The 15,714-nt window shown below is 38.8% G+C and overlaps 1 protein-coding gene across 1 annotated transcript in view; it reads right to left on the reverse strand.

Annotated features, from left to right (window-relative positions):
- Positions 1 to 9,291, reverse strand: part of LOC309556375 (lecithin retinol acyltransferase-like) — a gene marked incomplete at its 5' end in the record, with an annotated part of 34,889 nt that extends 25,598 nt beyond the window's left edge. Inside the window, one exon of the mRNA XM_082258836.1 lies at positions 8,748 to 9,291. Within this exon, the coding sequence (XP_082114962.1) occupies positions 8,748 to 9,278 (531 nt within the window). The remainder of the gene's footprint in view (positions 1 to 8,747) is intronic.
- Positions 9,292 to 15,714: the final 6,423 nt, after the last annotated feature.

Below are 15,714 nucleotides of genomic sequence, written 5' to 3' on the forward strand. Positions count from 1 at the left end.
AGTGTAAAGATTACTTCGAAGTCGCACAGATAAGAACGGTACTCATTGGAAATCATGGGGTACGACTTGTGACACAATTGTGGAAATGGCCTTAAAGTGAAGTGACCCTGTGTCCACTATTCACATAAAATCACATGCAGGGGGGAAAAATCAGAACTTTTGCATATGATTGGATAAAGCAAACAGAATTACTTCAATTCACTTTAGTAAGCCAACCTCACAGTATGAAGGCTTTTACATTTAAATTGTGCGAAGATAAATATCCAGCCATTAAGTGTTAGGGAAATTGTTCAATGTTTACATTTCTGTTTCATTATGCATCCACCATTAGGGTATACAATTAATTACTGTGGATTGCCAGCCACAGCAAGGATCCTTTGTTCCCTAAAGAACACATTCAGTGAAGCACCCTCTGGTGTATAGAGAAAAGAAAAGTGCAGGTGTTTATCTGATGTGCACATACAAAATACTGACCATATTAAAAACATCAAAAGGAAACTATAGTTTGTGATCAGTACACATCTCCATCTTGAAAACATTATTTTTTTATTCACTTAGCCTTTTTAAAGTTTTCTGAGTCTAATAGATGCCACCCAACTTCCAAGTTGAATGACACTTAACCTCCTTCAAACCAGATGTGAGCACACAGGCAAATTGTGGGTCTTCCTCTTGTAGTCCTCTGGACTACAGATGGTAGAGCTATTAGCCAATCTGGCATTGCTGGCAGCATACATGTCAGCAGTTTGGAACATGATTGTCAGAGGGGTATCTAACAAAAGCACAATTTGCAGGGAGCAGGATAAAAAGGGGTTAGTTATTTTTATTTGTAGTGGGAATTGTAATTATTGGAAATTTTGCTTGTAAGAATTTTATTTTTATTTGTTTGTTATTATATATGCAAGGAATATAAAGGTAAAAAATATACATTTAAGGTATGGGAAGCACATAAATAATCCAGAGGTCTACAATCCCAGAGTAAACCCCTCACGTTCTTTCTCAGCAAACTGGCGTTCCCTTCAACTTTTTCAATTCCCTTTTAGTTTTCAAGTGTGGACTACGGTAGGTGTAAACCAGATTTCTAAGCTCATCATGATTATTAAAGTATAACTAAAGGCAAAACTTTTTTTTTTTTTTTCGTTTTGGATAGAGTAGAGAGGGATTAGGATTAAGGAGATTCACCCTCTTTATTTGTCCTGTTTATCATTATCATTGAAAGTAAGTGAAAATCCCAAGTTTTGGGATTCCCCAGAAAAGTAATAGAAGGGAAATCTTCCAATGGGGACACTAGTTCTGGTCAGGGATTGCCTCTCACTTTCTGTTTGGCTATGGGACCAAAAGTGAAGGAAAAACTCCGCAATTGGACACAGATAGCGAAAAAAAAAAAATGTAACCAGGGTTATAACACTACTTTACTCTATACAAAATGAAAAGAAAAAGTTTTGCCTATGGTTTTACTATAAGGTCAAATCTTTTGCCTCTATGCTACAGACATACCAACTATCAATTGCAGTGCTATTTCAATATCTCCAGATAAAACTGTAGCGCTACTCTCAAAGGAGTTGTAGAGCACCATATTAGGTTCCCAGGCGGTCTTTTACTCTTGAACCCATTTGAACAGTGGTGGCGTACTGACCCACACTCGCTGAGCAGGATATCACTCATATATACGCTGCTGTCATTATCAACAGCATCTCAGCTTCTGACATACACTCGACAGTGGGCAACAGACTTAAAGGAGTTGTAAAGTCAGGAAGGATTTTTATCTTGGTGCATGTCAAAACCAATAACAAAGACATTGGGCATCGATACTTAGTACCCACCAGAATCGCTTGCTTTGTACCTAGCAACTCAGCCCACTGTTCTCGGGGATGTAGATGACTGAAAACATTTTATCACACAAGGGGGTTGCACCCCATGGCTCAGCAATTCTGGACTAATGTTTTCTTGCATGGAAAAATTAAAATTGTTCTATAGCTGAAACTAAATAAAGGATCATGCAGACTATGGTGCATGAGAAAGCAGAGGCTAGGATGTCTGACACAATGCCAAAATATTCTGCTATTTGGTACCCCTGGTTCACACATTTTCTTTCTTCTGGAATTTAAGCAGGCTTGCTAGGCTTGGTTTGACCACAGCCCTTTTACCCACCCATGCCCCCCTATGTCCACCCTTGCCTCCTTCTTTTCTGCTTTCCTCACTTTTCTGAATCTCATTGAAGAGAGAGTTGTATCTTGTTCCTTTCTGTATTGATAATCCTATCAATATTTATCTAGACCAGGGATCTTCAAACTATGGCTCTCCAGTTGTTCAGGAACTACAATTCCCATCATGCCTAGTCATGTCTGTGAATGTCAGAGTTTTACAATGCCTCATGGGATGTGTAGTTCCGCAACAGCTGGAGGGCCGTAGTTTGAGGAGGCCTGATCTAGACTATTGTCTATCACAATAAAAAGAGAAGAACATTTTGCGCTATGGCTTAATATACACTGAACAAAATTATAAACGCATCACTTTTGTTTTTGTCCCCATTTTTCATGAAAACCAAAAGTGTTGCGTTTATAATTTTGTTCAGTGTAAATCCTAAAGTGGCTAGCATGATACTTCAGCACCAAGTATTACAAAAATGAAAAAACAAACAATGCAGCATTATTGGATTGTCCTTTCCTGACTCAATACCCAGTTGTGTCTGTATGCTAAGAAAAAAACACAACTATTGTTGTTGTCCCAAAGTTTAAGATGTTTGTAATGAAATGTTAAAAACTCAATAAAAAAAATTATTGAATTAAAAAAAGAAAGTTTACAAATGTTAAAAACAACCCACTGCAGGAAAGCCATCTAAACATAGTTCTCAAACACTCTAAACATAAAGATACATTTGTATAAAAGGAAAGAAACATTAGGGCTTATTCACATTTATGCATTGCATATAACACATGATAGCACACATGCTGCTGTGCACTGCAGTGCCATTCAATAGCTTTTAACTAATTCTGCAAGATTAAATTCTAGATGAAAGGAATCAAATGGGTTAAAAAAAATTAAGCTAATTATGGAGAAATGGATTGATTTTAAAAGGAATACTTTTCATTTATTTACCCTTTTTTAAAAAAATGATTTACATTTAAGGAGATAAGACTGATGAAGGCAAATGTGCCATTGGTGCGATTATTTGAATATTAGTTTTGGCATCCAGCTTATCAAAATGATTGTATCTCATAGTGGATCAATTTCAAAATACACTATACTACCAAAAGTATTGGGACGCCTGCCTTTACACGCACATGAACTTTAATGGCATCCCAGTCTAAAGGCCCGTACATACGATCAGATTATCGAACGATCTGTCGTCCATTTTTTGTGGCATGCTAGTCTGATGTGGAAAGTGAAGAGGTTATTTTCATACGAATTTTCCTGTATGACAGAATTCAACTTCAGAAGTGATGTCATGTGTTGGATTGCTTTGTATGTGTCCTTTCGTCTCTGAGCATGCCTAGTCTTGCTCTTAAGATTTTTTTCCGTCGAAAACTGTGCTAATGAGACGAAAATCAGACGTTGTGTTGACAGACGATAAAAATTTTATAGCCTGCACATCAGGATTTTTTCGGCCGAAAAGTCTGAGTCAGCTGTCGAAAGCACCATACTAACAATCTGAAAATCGGCAGATCGGTCGTCGGACGAAATTTCCCTTCAGATTTTCTTATCGTGTGTACGGGCCTTTAGTCTGTAAGGTTCAATATTGAGTTGGCCCACCCCTTGCAGCTATAACAGCTTCAATTCTTCTGGGAAGGCTGTCCACAAGGTTTAGGAGTGTGTCTATGGGAATGTTTGTTTGACCATTCTTCTAGAAGTGCATTTGTGATGTCAGGCACTGATATGGGCGAGAAAGCCTGGCTTGCAGTCTCCAATCTAATTCATCCCAAAGGTGATCTATCAGGTTGAGGCCAGGACTCTGTGGAGGCCAGTCAAGTTCCTCCGCTCCAAACTCACTCATTCATGTCTTTAGGGACCTTGCCTTGCTTTCTCACTAAATATGATTTGAATGCACTGTTTAGGTAGATCTTTACATTACATACACTACATAGCCAAGGTTTGTGGCCACCACTCCTTTTTATATGGACAAAAATATGTGGGCACCCCTGTGTTTCTAGTACAAGGTACAATTAATGCTAGAGCATACAAAGACAATTTTGCACTTCCAATCTTGTGGTAACAGTTTGGGGAAGGGTCTTTTTTTTCTTTTTTTACAGCAGGACTTTTTACTCTTCATATAAAGCCAGGTCCATAACAACATGGTTTACCAAGTTTGGTATAAAGAAACTTGAGTAGCATACACAGAGCCATGGACCTGAGCCCTACTGAAAACCTTTTGGATGAATTAGAACAGTAACCAATTTAACACTAGGCCGTTTCTGAAATTTTTTGTTTACCAACTTTAAATTAGTATTTTTTGCTAGAAAATTACTTAGAACCCCCAATATTATATATATATATATATATATATATATATATATATTAGCAGAGACCCTGGCGAATAAAATGGAGCTATTTGCAATATTTTTTGTCCCATCGTATTTGCGCAGCAGTGTTTCAAACGCAATAAAAAAACTTTTTTTTTTTGCATAATATGAAAGATGATGTTGCGCCAAGTAAATACATACATAACATGTCATGCTTTAAAATTGCGCACGCTCATGGAATGGCGACAAACTACGGTACTTAAAAATCTCCATTGGAGACTCTTTAAAAATTTTTTTACAGGTTTCCTGCTTAGAGTTACAGAGGAGGTCTAGTGCTAGAATTATTGCTCTCACTATAACGATCGCTGCGATATCTCACATGTGTGGTTTGAACAAGATTTACTTGTGTGGCCGCGACTTACCTATGCGTTCACTTCTGCGCGCACGCACGGAGGGACGGGGCGCTTTACAAAAAATTGTTCTTATTTATTTTACTTTTTATTTTTTTGCTGTCCCTTTGTTTATTTATTAATTTTTTTTATCACTTTTATTCCTATTACAAGGAAACATCCTTTGTATCGGCTGCAGAAAAGCTATGTATAACGATATTTACTTTTTCAAGGCTAGATAGATTAGTCTTAGAATGTGGCTGCCAGTGGATTTAGAGTTGGATTTAGGCTGAAATTCTACTTTAATTGTAAGCCAGGTCTCCTCATTCAACATTACAAAACTACCATAATTCTAATGCTCCAACAGTCCAGAAATATACAGTTTTTACTTTTTACCTTACAAATACATGCAAAGTCTTATAGAAGCAGCACTGTAGACTGTCTAAAGAATTTTCTGACAGTTTATTTTTTATTTTATAAAATACTTTTATTCTGTATTGCTAATTTATATTCTGAGTTCTGTGTCTTATCAGCTAGATTCTATTAATCTGAAATCATCTTAAAAGTTTCCAAAACTGCCAACAGGGTTGGACCTGATGTTAGAAAAGTGCTTCTTTGGACACCAATAGGACAGAAATGATTTACAAAAGTTGGGAACTAACAGTAAAGCTGGCTATATATCTGCTGCGCCCAGGTACAGGCGCAGTTTGGGCAGTCACTGACATAAATTACACCCACCCTGCAGCTGGTCACACTTTAAAAACATCTCCCTAAAATTACATTTTTAAAATGCATTGGCTAACTGGATCCACAGGTCACTTGCAAGTTCAAGATACAAGGTGGGCAGAGCAGAGTGATGTCATCAAGCATTAAGAGGTGCCATCTTGGATTTCGGTGGATATGTGCTACTAACTGTATTTTCCTATCCTTCTTTTTATTACTGACAACTTTGTAAGTGCAATCTCTACTTTTAAATAAACAAGCATTTACAGATTTTACACTATGGAATTCTCTTTTTGATTTTTTGGATTACCCGGGATTTGAGCACTCTTTAAGCTGGATGGGAACGAAATATGTGCATGTGGATATTTATTTGTCCATAAGGAGCTTTGAGGAGAACAGCTACACTTAAAGTATAACTAAAGGCAAAACTGGAGGGGGATTAAACCATTAGGTTTTATTGCTGTCCAAGCCCCTGTTAGAAAGATTCCCCCTCTTTATTTCTTCCTGTTTACCATTATTGAAAGTGGAAATAAAGAAAATCTCACATTTTGGGTTGTCCCCAGAAAAGCAATAGAGTGGAAATCTTCCAATGGGGACACTAGTTCTGGTGACCTGGGGATCCCCAAGGTAGTCCCTTGATTTGAAGGGATTTGCCCTAACTTCCTGTTTAGCTATAGGACAGGAAGTGAAGGGAAATCTCCAAAATGGGACACAGATCGGGCGAGGGTCATAACTTTCCCTTGCTCTATCCAAAATGAAAAAAAGTTTTCCTATAGTTCCACTTTAAGTGCATTTGAAATCTTATTTGTATGTAAAATCAGGTCTCCTGAGGTAGAAGTACATCTTGAAAGGCATGGTGGTGGTTGTGGTGCACTATTTCTGGATAAACATCTCACAGTGAAGACTGACCAGTTCCTGCCCACCCCCCAGTACAGTTACTGTGGGCGGACAGCACGGGCAGACTGGATCACGTACATTTATGTCATCCAGCCTGTTTCGGGGTCACTGGCTACAGCAGGATTTTGTGAACAGGTCTCAGCCAATGATTTACGGCTGAGACCTGTTGATCGGTGGTAGCACATACACACAGGGCTCTGTACACAGATCAGTGTTCTGGCTGTTTCATCTCCCGGCAAAAAAAAAAGCCAGATCTGTTAGTAAAAGCAGCACATATTATACACATTACACCTGTTAGTCACATAGTTAACCCCTTTAATTCCCCTAGATGTTAACCCCTTCCCAGTCAGTGTCATTAGTACAGTGTACAGTATTATCACTAATCACTGTATTAGTGTCACTATTGATGTCAGTGTCTGTCAATCAATCGGTTCAGGTCGGTTCGGTACGGTACACTAATTTGAGTGTTTCCATTATGAAAGTGGCCCATACAACCGAACCAAACCGCACCATTTCTGGTCCTGCTTCAGATGTAGGGCCATAGGAAATGGTATGGTACGGTTAGGGCGGAGCTAACAATAGATTCCACTGATTGGCGGACAGGAAAACATCAATGCTCACGTCAAATGAAAGAGCAAAACAAACACCTCATTTGGTGTAAACCCCGCATGGTCCCTGGTGGCCCGACTTGCAGTGGAAACACTCACCTGAATAGACCGGACCATTCTAACCCTTCCAAACTGTACCGACCCAAACCGTTCCGCTCAGTGGAAACGAGGCATTAGTGTACAGCAAGGGTCTGTTAGCACCAGATTGCCCGCCACACTATCACAGTCCAACTATAAGTCGCTGATCACCACCATTACTAGTTTGGCATTATAGCTGCATAAATTATAGTATCTATTCCATAGTTTGTAGACGCTATGGCTTTTTTTTTTTTAACAAAGACATGTAGCAGAATATATTTTGGTCTAAATTCATGAAGATTTTCTTATTGGATATGTTTTATAACAGAAAGTAGAACATTTCCTTTTTTTTCAAAATTGTAGGTATTTTTTGCTTATATAATAAAAACAAACAGTGGTAATCAAATACCACCCAAAAGAAACTATATACATTTTATTTGTGTACAGTGTTGCATGATCGCGCAATTGCCAGTTAAAATAGTGCAGTGCTGAATAAAATGCTCTGGTCGTTAAGGGGGCAAAGCCTTTCAGGAGGTCAAGTGGTTAACAAATTGGAACACAGAAACATTGGCTATCAAAGTGGACTATTTTTATTTAAGCACCCACAAAGGACACGGGGTTGCTCTTATTTGATCTATTATGCTAAATGTGTTCGTCAATAATGCAGGATATTTATGATAATAGATGTCAACATTTACACACAAATTTTGTTTCGACAATTAGTGCGCTTTTCTGTTTCTTTCTTTAAATCTGTATAGGTGTGATATGATAACACATTTTAGTGTGAGCGGCTCTTGTTTTATATTTTTTTTATGTATTTTATGTATTTTTATTTTTATTTTATTCACATTTGGTGAGTTTGTAGCGCTGGGTCATATTTTATTTATTTTTTCTCATATTTCTAGGTATTTTAAAATCACCCAATAAATGCAAGGCATATGTAGGCATATACATATATAAGACGTGTAGACACTTGAAACAGATACAGTATGCCTAATTTTTTCTAATACTCAAACCAAATGTTGTTTACTGTCTGTGGTGTTTAGTAATTTAGGATAAGGAGCAAATTGTGAATTCTGGAGGTTAATGGTACAGCTATGAACTAGTGATAAGCGTTTTTAAAGAAAAAAAAAAAATCTGCGACAATAAGATTTTATTTTATTTTTTTTATCATGTCTAATTTGTTTATTATGCTATGGTTTTTGTCACTGAAGCTTTTATTTGGTTAATAAATCATCAGTTTTAATGATGTGAAAAGGTAACTGAATGGCAGAGTGAAAAGTTATCAATTTTGGTATTGTGTAGAGGAAGCTAAATTGAAAAAGTGCAGTGAAGATTTTTTTTGGGGAAAACATTGACCAATACAAAGGCAAATCATAGATAAATAATGGCTAAAATACAACAAAATAAAACAGAAATGATGTGTTTCAAGGCTATACATTGCTATAAGGCTATAATGATTGTTATCCCCCCCATGCTCAGCAATTACATGTATATTAGGCTCTGCTTACACTGATCACACACACACAACAGGTGGTACATCTGCATGCAGCGATTTACTTGGTCTCTGAGCTTTTTGTTTTTAAACTATTTACCTTATCTGTCTGCAAGCTCACCGGGATGCCATATCTACAGTAGGTTACAAAGTGCTCACAGTTGTCCCACAGCAGGCTATAGGAGGTGGTCCCCACCAATTTCTCAGCCCTTTGGGCCACTTCTTCACCAGAAAGAGGTTTGTTGCTGATGCTCTGATCCATATGATTAATAATAATATCTCCACCATAAGCGAAGTCCTGCACGGTGTCCACTCTGACACTTGCCACTTTAGCTAGCACCCCTGCAATCAGCCTTTTGTTGGTCACCACCTTCTTGATAGAAGCTTTGTTTTGCGATAATACTGGAAGAATATCAGGTATCAAATGTGCAACATGGTTGTCTCCAAGGTAGATTCCGAAATGAACAAAAAGCGTTCTCGGAACTTCCAGAAGGTCACCCCTTGCGAACAAGGAAGTCTCATATTTGTTGCCATTTTTATCAGTTATTGAGGTACAATTGGATTTTAGCTTTATAAAAATGAATATCTTGTCTAAAAGAAATGACAAAATAGACAACATTGGATTTTTCATCTTCAGTAGCTCTTTGCTGGCTTACTTGTGGTTTTAATGAACTCACATTCTTAGCAAATCCTGTATTTCATCTTGGTATGTGGGTTGGGACCTGTGTCTTAAATTGCTAAGAAGGATTGGTTTAAATTGTAGGCAGCTCTCAAGACAAGTTTGACACTCACTCTGTACACTTAAAAAGGAAGAAAATTGTACTTGTGAAAACACTATTAGCATATCATTAACTCTTTAAACTAACAGGTCATAGAAACAGTATTCATCCTATATTTATTAGTCATCCACAAATGCTGCTAGACCAGTAGGTAAATACCAAAGCCCAACTTGCATCTTTCCAAAGAGTGAGTAGTAGCTGGCTCGTAGCCAAGAAACAGCAAAAATACCATTCATGTTGAGCTATAATAACACATCATAAAATGAATAATACTCATTTCAAATTCAAAGTGGTACAGACGACATCAGAAATTTTACTCCTAAAAGATAATTACACCAAGCCAGTTTCATTTCATGCCATCATTAAATGATTCACAATAAAAAAACGAAAACAAAATAAAATAAAAATGTAAGAGCAAAAAGATCGTATAAATGTTACCCAGCCTAAAATTTCTTTCAATAGTCAAGGAAAAAAAAAAAAAAGTTTTCTAATGCAAACTGAGTTTGTTGAATGAAAGCAGCACATTCATGAAAACACTGAGACAGATTCCTTAATGAATACGATCTGCTAAGATCCTTTTGTATTTTAGAAAATACAGATTAGTCTATTACATGAACAACATAACATTACCCCCAGGGATGACCGTTTACCTCCTTCTTTCTCTCCGTTTGCATTGATATAGTTGGAAAATAAAATGTTTTGCATTGCACTGGTTGTACTTTGGATGATACAATAAAGATGGTGTCAGGTGCCATTGCCTTATAATAAGCTATCACACAAAAGATCTGAGATATGATACTGTCTGTTTGATAACCCACACATTTAACCTTGTGTTCCTTTGGATCTCTACTTTTGTAACCTTTAAGTAAAATTAACTCAGATATAATGTAAATGTCTGCAGCGTCATCTTGTAAATTAAAAACACTGGCTGATACAAGGGACTTTTTCTAGCAAATGCGTTTTCACATGCTGGAAAATCTAGGGCATGAAATGACACAACAAAAGCCAAACATTTAGTACTGTTGCCCAGGAGTTTTAGAAAAATCAGAAAGACAGAACAACAAACGGCTGCCCCTATTCTTAAAAATGACATGAATCAGCCATGACAGCCTAGTGTTTACTCATACAGTGATTACATGGAGTGCTGCTAAACAATTTCAGAAGCATGCTAAAACAAGAATTAGGTGGACACTGGTCAGTTCAGTTATCTCCTAGTTTGTTTATTGTTTTGGAAATGGACATACTGGTTTTACCCTTTCGATGTGGTCATATTTATCACTTAACTTCAGACTGAGCACTGATTTACCCTATTTAACCACTTAAGGACCAAGCCTATTTCTGACACATGTAGTTAAAATCAGTATTTTTTGCCAGAAAATGACTTAGAATCCCCAAACATTATATGTATATATATTTTTTGAAACAAAGACTCTGGAGAATAAAATGGTGGTCGTTGCAATATTTTTTGTCACGCTGTATTTGTGCAGCGGTCTTTCAAACTCAATTTTTTAGGAAAAATAAATTTCACTGAATTGATAAAATAAAACAGTAAACTTAGCCCAATTGTTTGTATATTGTAAAAGATGATGTCACACTGACTAAATAGATACCTAACATGTTACGGTTCAAAACTGTGCACATTTGTGGAATGGTGAAAAACGATGGTACTTAAAAATGTCCATAGGCGACGCTTTAAAACATTTTTTAACAGTTACTAGTTTAGAGTTACAGAGGAGGTCTTTTTCTAGAATTATTGCTCTCACTCTGGCAATCGCGGTGATACCTCACGTGTGTGATTTGAACACCGTTTTCATTTGCGGGCGAGACTTACGTATGCATTTTATTACGTGCGCAAACTCACAGGGACGGGGGCATTTTACTTTTTTTTTTTCCTATTTGCTTTATTGAATTTTATATATTTTTTTTCAAATATTTTTTTATTTTTAACACTGTTTTAAAAAAAAAAAAAATCTGATCACTTTAAGAGCCCATTCACACTAGCACGACATGTAAGGCTACTTGTGTAGCCCCAGGTCGCTTGACATAACAAAAGCAATGTTAATCAATCAGTGCCGTCTTAATTGGCACTACTGAAGTCGCTCCGACTTCAGAAAAGGGTCCTGTACTACTTTGAGGCGACCTGTGATCCGACTGTCCCATATACTTCAATGGTAGTCGCCTCCTTATCTTAATTGAAGCGACTTGTTATCAGACTTTCCAGGAAGAAGAAAGAGATTAGCCAGGCATTCCCCACAGACAAAGTCGCCTGTCTCTTCAAAGTAGTGCACAAGTCTCTTCCAAGTCTCTTCCAAGTCTCTTCCAAGTCTCTTCCAAGTCTCTACAAGTCTCTTCCAAGTCTCTTCCAAGTCTCTTTCAAGTCTCTAAACAAGTCTCTTCCAAGTCTCTTCAAGTCACAGGGCGACTTTCTGGTCGTGGTAGTGTGAACCGTCTCTTACTGCTGTCACAAGGAATGTAAACATCCCTTGTGACAATAATAGGCAGTGACAGGTACTCTTTATAGAGGAATTGGGGGTCCAAAAGACCCCAGACACCTCCACTGCACTTCAAAGTATTTAAAATGCCAAAATTGGCATTTTTTAATAATGACATTTTTTTTAAATCTGCGCCATTGGCAGCAGAGTAAACCGGAAGTGATGTTGTCACGTCGCTTCCGGGTTACATGATCTGAGACTAAATTGAAGCCAAATCTGGTTTTGTTCAGAACTCCAACCAGTTGGTGGATGTGCAGACCCGGGCAGAGCCACGGAAGGCGGCGGGTAGGGGGGAATGCTGGGATAATGGCCGAGCGGCCACTGAGCCGCTTCGGCTATTATCCCCTGAAAGCCGACCGCCGGCTCTAAAAAAGGGTATCGGGGTGATGCCTGCAGCTGCAGGCATCACCCCGGTACAACCACTTCTGCAAGCCGATGTACAGGTACGTTGGTCTTGTGGGAAGTGCAACACATCTGTGGCTTTCAGATCATAAAAAGTATCCTTACAGCTGTCAAGCAGCACTTGAAAAGTATTGTGTTCCACTATGTGATTTAATAAAGCAGCTTAAATCTCTACAATGGTTATATTACCAATATATTTTCAGGGCCGATGGAAAGGAAACATGAGGTTTCAAGGCATGCCTTCGAGAGACAGTTTATTTGTAAAGTAAATTTGGTTCTAATTGTTTCATAGCAAAAAATGCCTTTTTGGGATACGTGCCATACCTCTACTACTCATCTATCAATCATTTCATGGGCCAGCTGTCTACATAACTGAGTCACCTGCTAATGCCTAATGACAACTGGGCCTGAAATCTTCATTCTACTGTTTCTTCTATAAATGACTTGTTATTTCAAACTACTATTTCAAACCACTGTGATAACCCACCTAATTGGAGAGAGAAACAAAGTCAAATAAACTTCTTTAAAGTTTTATATGATCTTCCTTTGCTGGGATGTACTTGCTGTTTATTTTTTTAAACTACTTATATACGCTATCTCAAATAAGTGAGTACACCTTTCACATTTTTGTAAATATTTATTATATCATTTTATGTGACAACACTGAAGAAATGACACTTTGCTACAATGTAAAGTAGTGAGTGTACAGCTTGTATAACAGTGTAAATTTGCTGTCCCCTCAAAATAACTCAACACACAGCCATTAGAGTCGGTTCACACTAAGGCGACACGACTCTGCACGACTTCGGGGGGAGACTTGTGCATTACCATGCACCATGACTTCGGAGCGACTTGCATAATGAAAGTCTATGCAAGTCGCTCCGAGGTCCCCCGAAGTAGTACAGGACCCTTTTTCTAAGTCGGAGCGACTTGTGTCACTCCTATTAGAACGGCACCTGTAGCGGTCAATGGACCGCGAGGGAGCGCGACTTGTCAGGCTGACAAGTCGCCTGACAAGTCGCGGCAGTGTGGACCGGCTCTAAATGTCTAAACTGCTGACAACAAAAGTGAATACACCCCTAAGTCCAAATTGGGCTCAAAGTGTCAATATTTTGTGTGGACACTGCCTTAACCCTCTTGGGGCTGGAGTTCACCTGACCTTCACAGTTTGCCACTGGAGTCCTCTTCCACTCCTCCATGACGATATCACAGGCCTGGTGAATGTTGGAGACCTTGCTCTCATCCACCTTCCATTTGAGGATGCCCCACAGATGCTCAATAGAGTTTAGGTGTAGATACATGCTTAGCCAGTCCATCACCTTTACCTTCAGCTTCTTTGAGGTGTGTTTGGGGTCATTATCATTTTAGAATACTGCCCTGCAAGCCCAGTCTCCGAAGAAAGGGGATCATGCTCTGCTTCAGTATGTCACAGTACATGTTGGCAAAATGGTTCCCTCAATGAACTGTAGCTCCCCAGTGCCAGCAGCACTAATGCAGCCCCAGACCATGACACTCCCACCACCATGCTTGACCGTCGGCAAGACACATTTGTCTTTGTACTCCTCACCTGGTGGCCACCACACATGCTTGACACCATCTGAACCAAATAAGTTTATCTTGGTCTCATCAGACCACAGGACATGGTTCTAATAATCCATGTCTTTAGTCTTCTTGTTTTCAGCAAACTGTTTGTGGGCTTTCTTGTGCATCATCTTTAGAAGAGGCTTCCATCTGGGTTGACAGCCATGTAGACCAATTTGATGCAGTGTGCGGCATATGGTCTGAGCACTGACAGGCTCACCCCCCCCCCCCACCCCCACCCCCACCCCTTCAACCTCTGCAGCAATGCTGGCAGCACTAACACGTCTATTTCCCAAAGACAACCTCTGAATATGACGCTGAGCAGGTGCACTCAAGTTCTTTGGTCGACCATGGCGAGGCCTTTTCTGAGTGGAACCTGTCCTGTTAAACCACTGTATGGTCTTGGCCACTGTGCTGCAGCTCAGTTTAAGGGTCTTCTGAATCTTCTTATAGCCTAGGCCATCTTTATGTGGAGCAACAATTATTTTTTTCGAATCCTCAGAGAGTTCTTTGCCATGAGGTGCCATATTGAACTTCCAGTGACCAGTATGAGAGAGTGGAAGCAATAACACCAAATTTAGCACACCTGCTCCCCATTTACACCTGAGACCTTGTAACACTAATGAGTCACATGATATCGGGGAGGGAAAATGGCTAATTTGGCCCAAATTGGACATTTTGACTTAGGGGTGTACTCACTTTCGTTGCCAGCAGTTTAGACATTAATGGCTGTGTGTTGAGTTATTTTGAGGGGACAGCAAATTTACACTGTTATGCAAGCTATACACTCACTAATTTACATTGTAGCAAAGTGTAATTTCTTCAGTGTTGTCACATGAAAAGATATAATAAAATATTTACAAAAATGTGAGGGATGTACTCACTTCTGTGAGATACTGTATTTGCTGCAGTTTGTCACTAGCATTAACACAGCTTTCTTTTTCTGAGACCTCCTGTAACAGTTTTATTACCTTTTCATCCTTCCAGAAGAACCTGCTAAATACAGGACTGCCTCTGTGTGCAGTACCATGCATCCTAAACAGTGTATGTCCTATTGCTGATCATGCGCTGTTCTACCTTTGTGTGCAATACTGCACATCTTCCCTACAAGTCTGGACATTGCTGCACTTGAACTGTTCATAGTACAACACACCCTACTCTGAATGCATGGATGGTATGCTGGATATTATATGTGTATATTGCAGCCCCACAATCCCTGTAGAGTGCCAGGAACAGAGAGAAGAATGAGAAGCAATTTACTATACATTGTTGCTCTGTGTAGGATCTGTCTGATGACTGAACCAATTTCACAATCTGCACCTTGTGCCATGTGTGGAGTGACCAATAGAGTGCTTAGTAGCTCCTGTATATAGAAGGTGCTGGTAAACAGTACCAGCTCATTCCTGCACAACACATTTTGGAGGAGCTAGGTTCATCAGGACCCTCTCATGAACAATGTGACATCTAACACGTACATGCATCCCTTTAACAATTCATAGTAGGCAATATTCTCACAGAGAACTAAACATGGTACTGGCGTCATCAACTTTTTTTTATACATAATGATCCATGAATTCTCAATAAGTTTTACTATTGTCTTGATGAACCAATGATAATCTGTTGCAATCCTTGTCTGTAAACAATTTTACTATGCAGCTTTTATTCTGGAAATATGTAAAGTGATTCTAAAGACTAAACATATTTTACCCCATATTTTGTAAACCCCATTCATGAAATCTGACCTGGGCACATACAGTGGGTACGGAAAGTATTCAGACCCCCTTAAATGTTTCACTCTTTGTTATATTGCAGC

The sequence above is a fragment of the Pelophylax lessonae genome (genome assembly GCF_965119305.1).
Source record: "Pelophylax lessonae genome assembly, chromosome: 1".
In the NCBI taxonomy this organism is placed as follows: domain Eukaryota; kingdom Metazoa; phylum Chordata; class Amphibia; order Anura; family Ranidae; genus Pelophylax; species Pelophylax lessonae.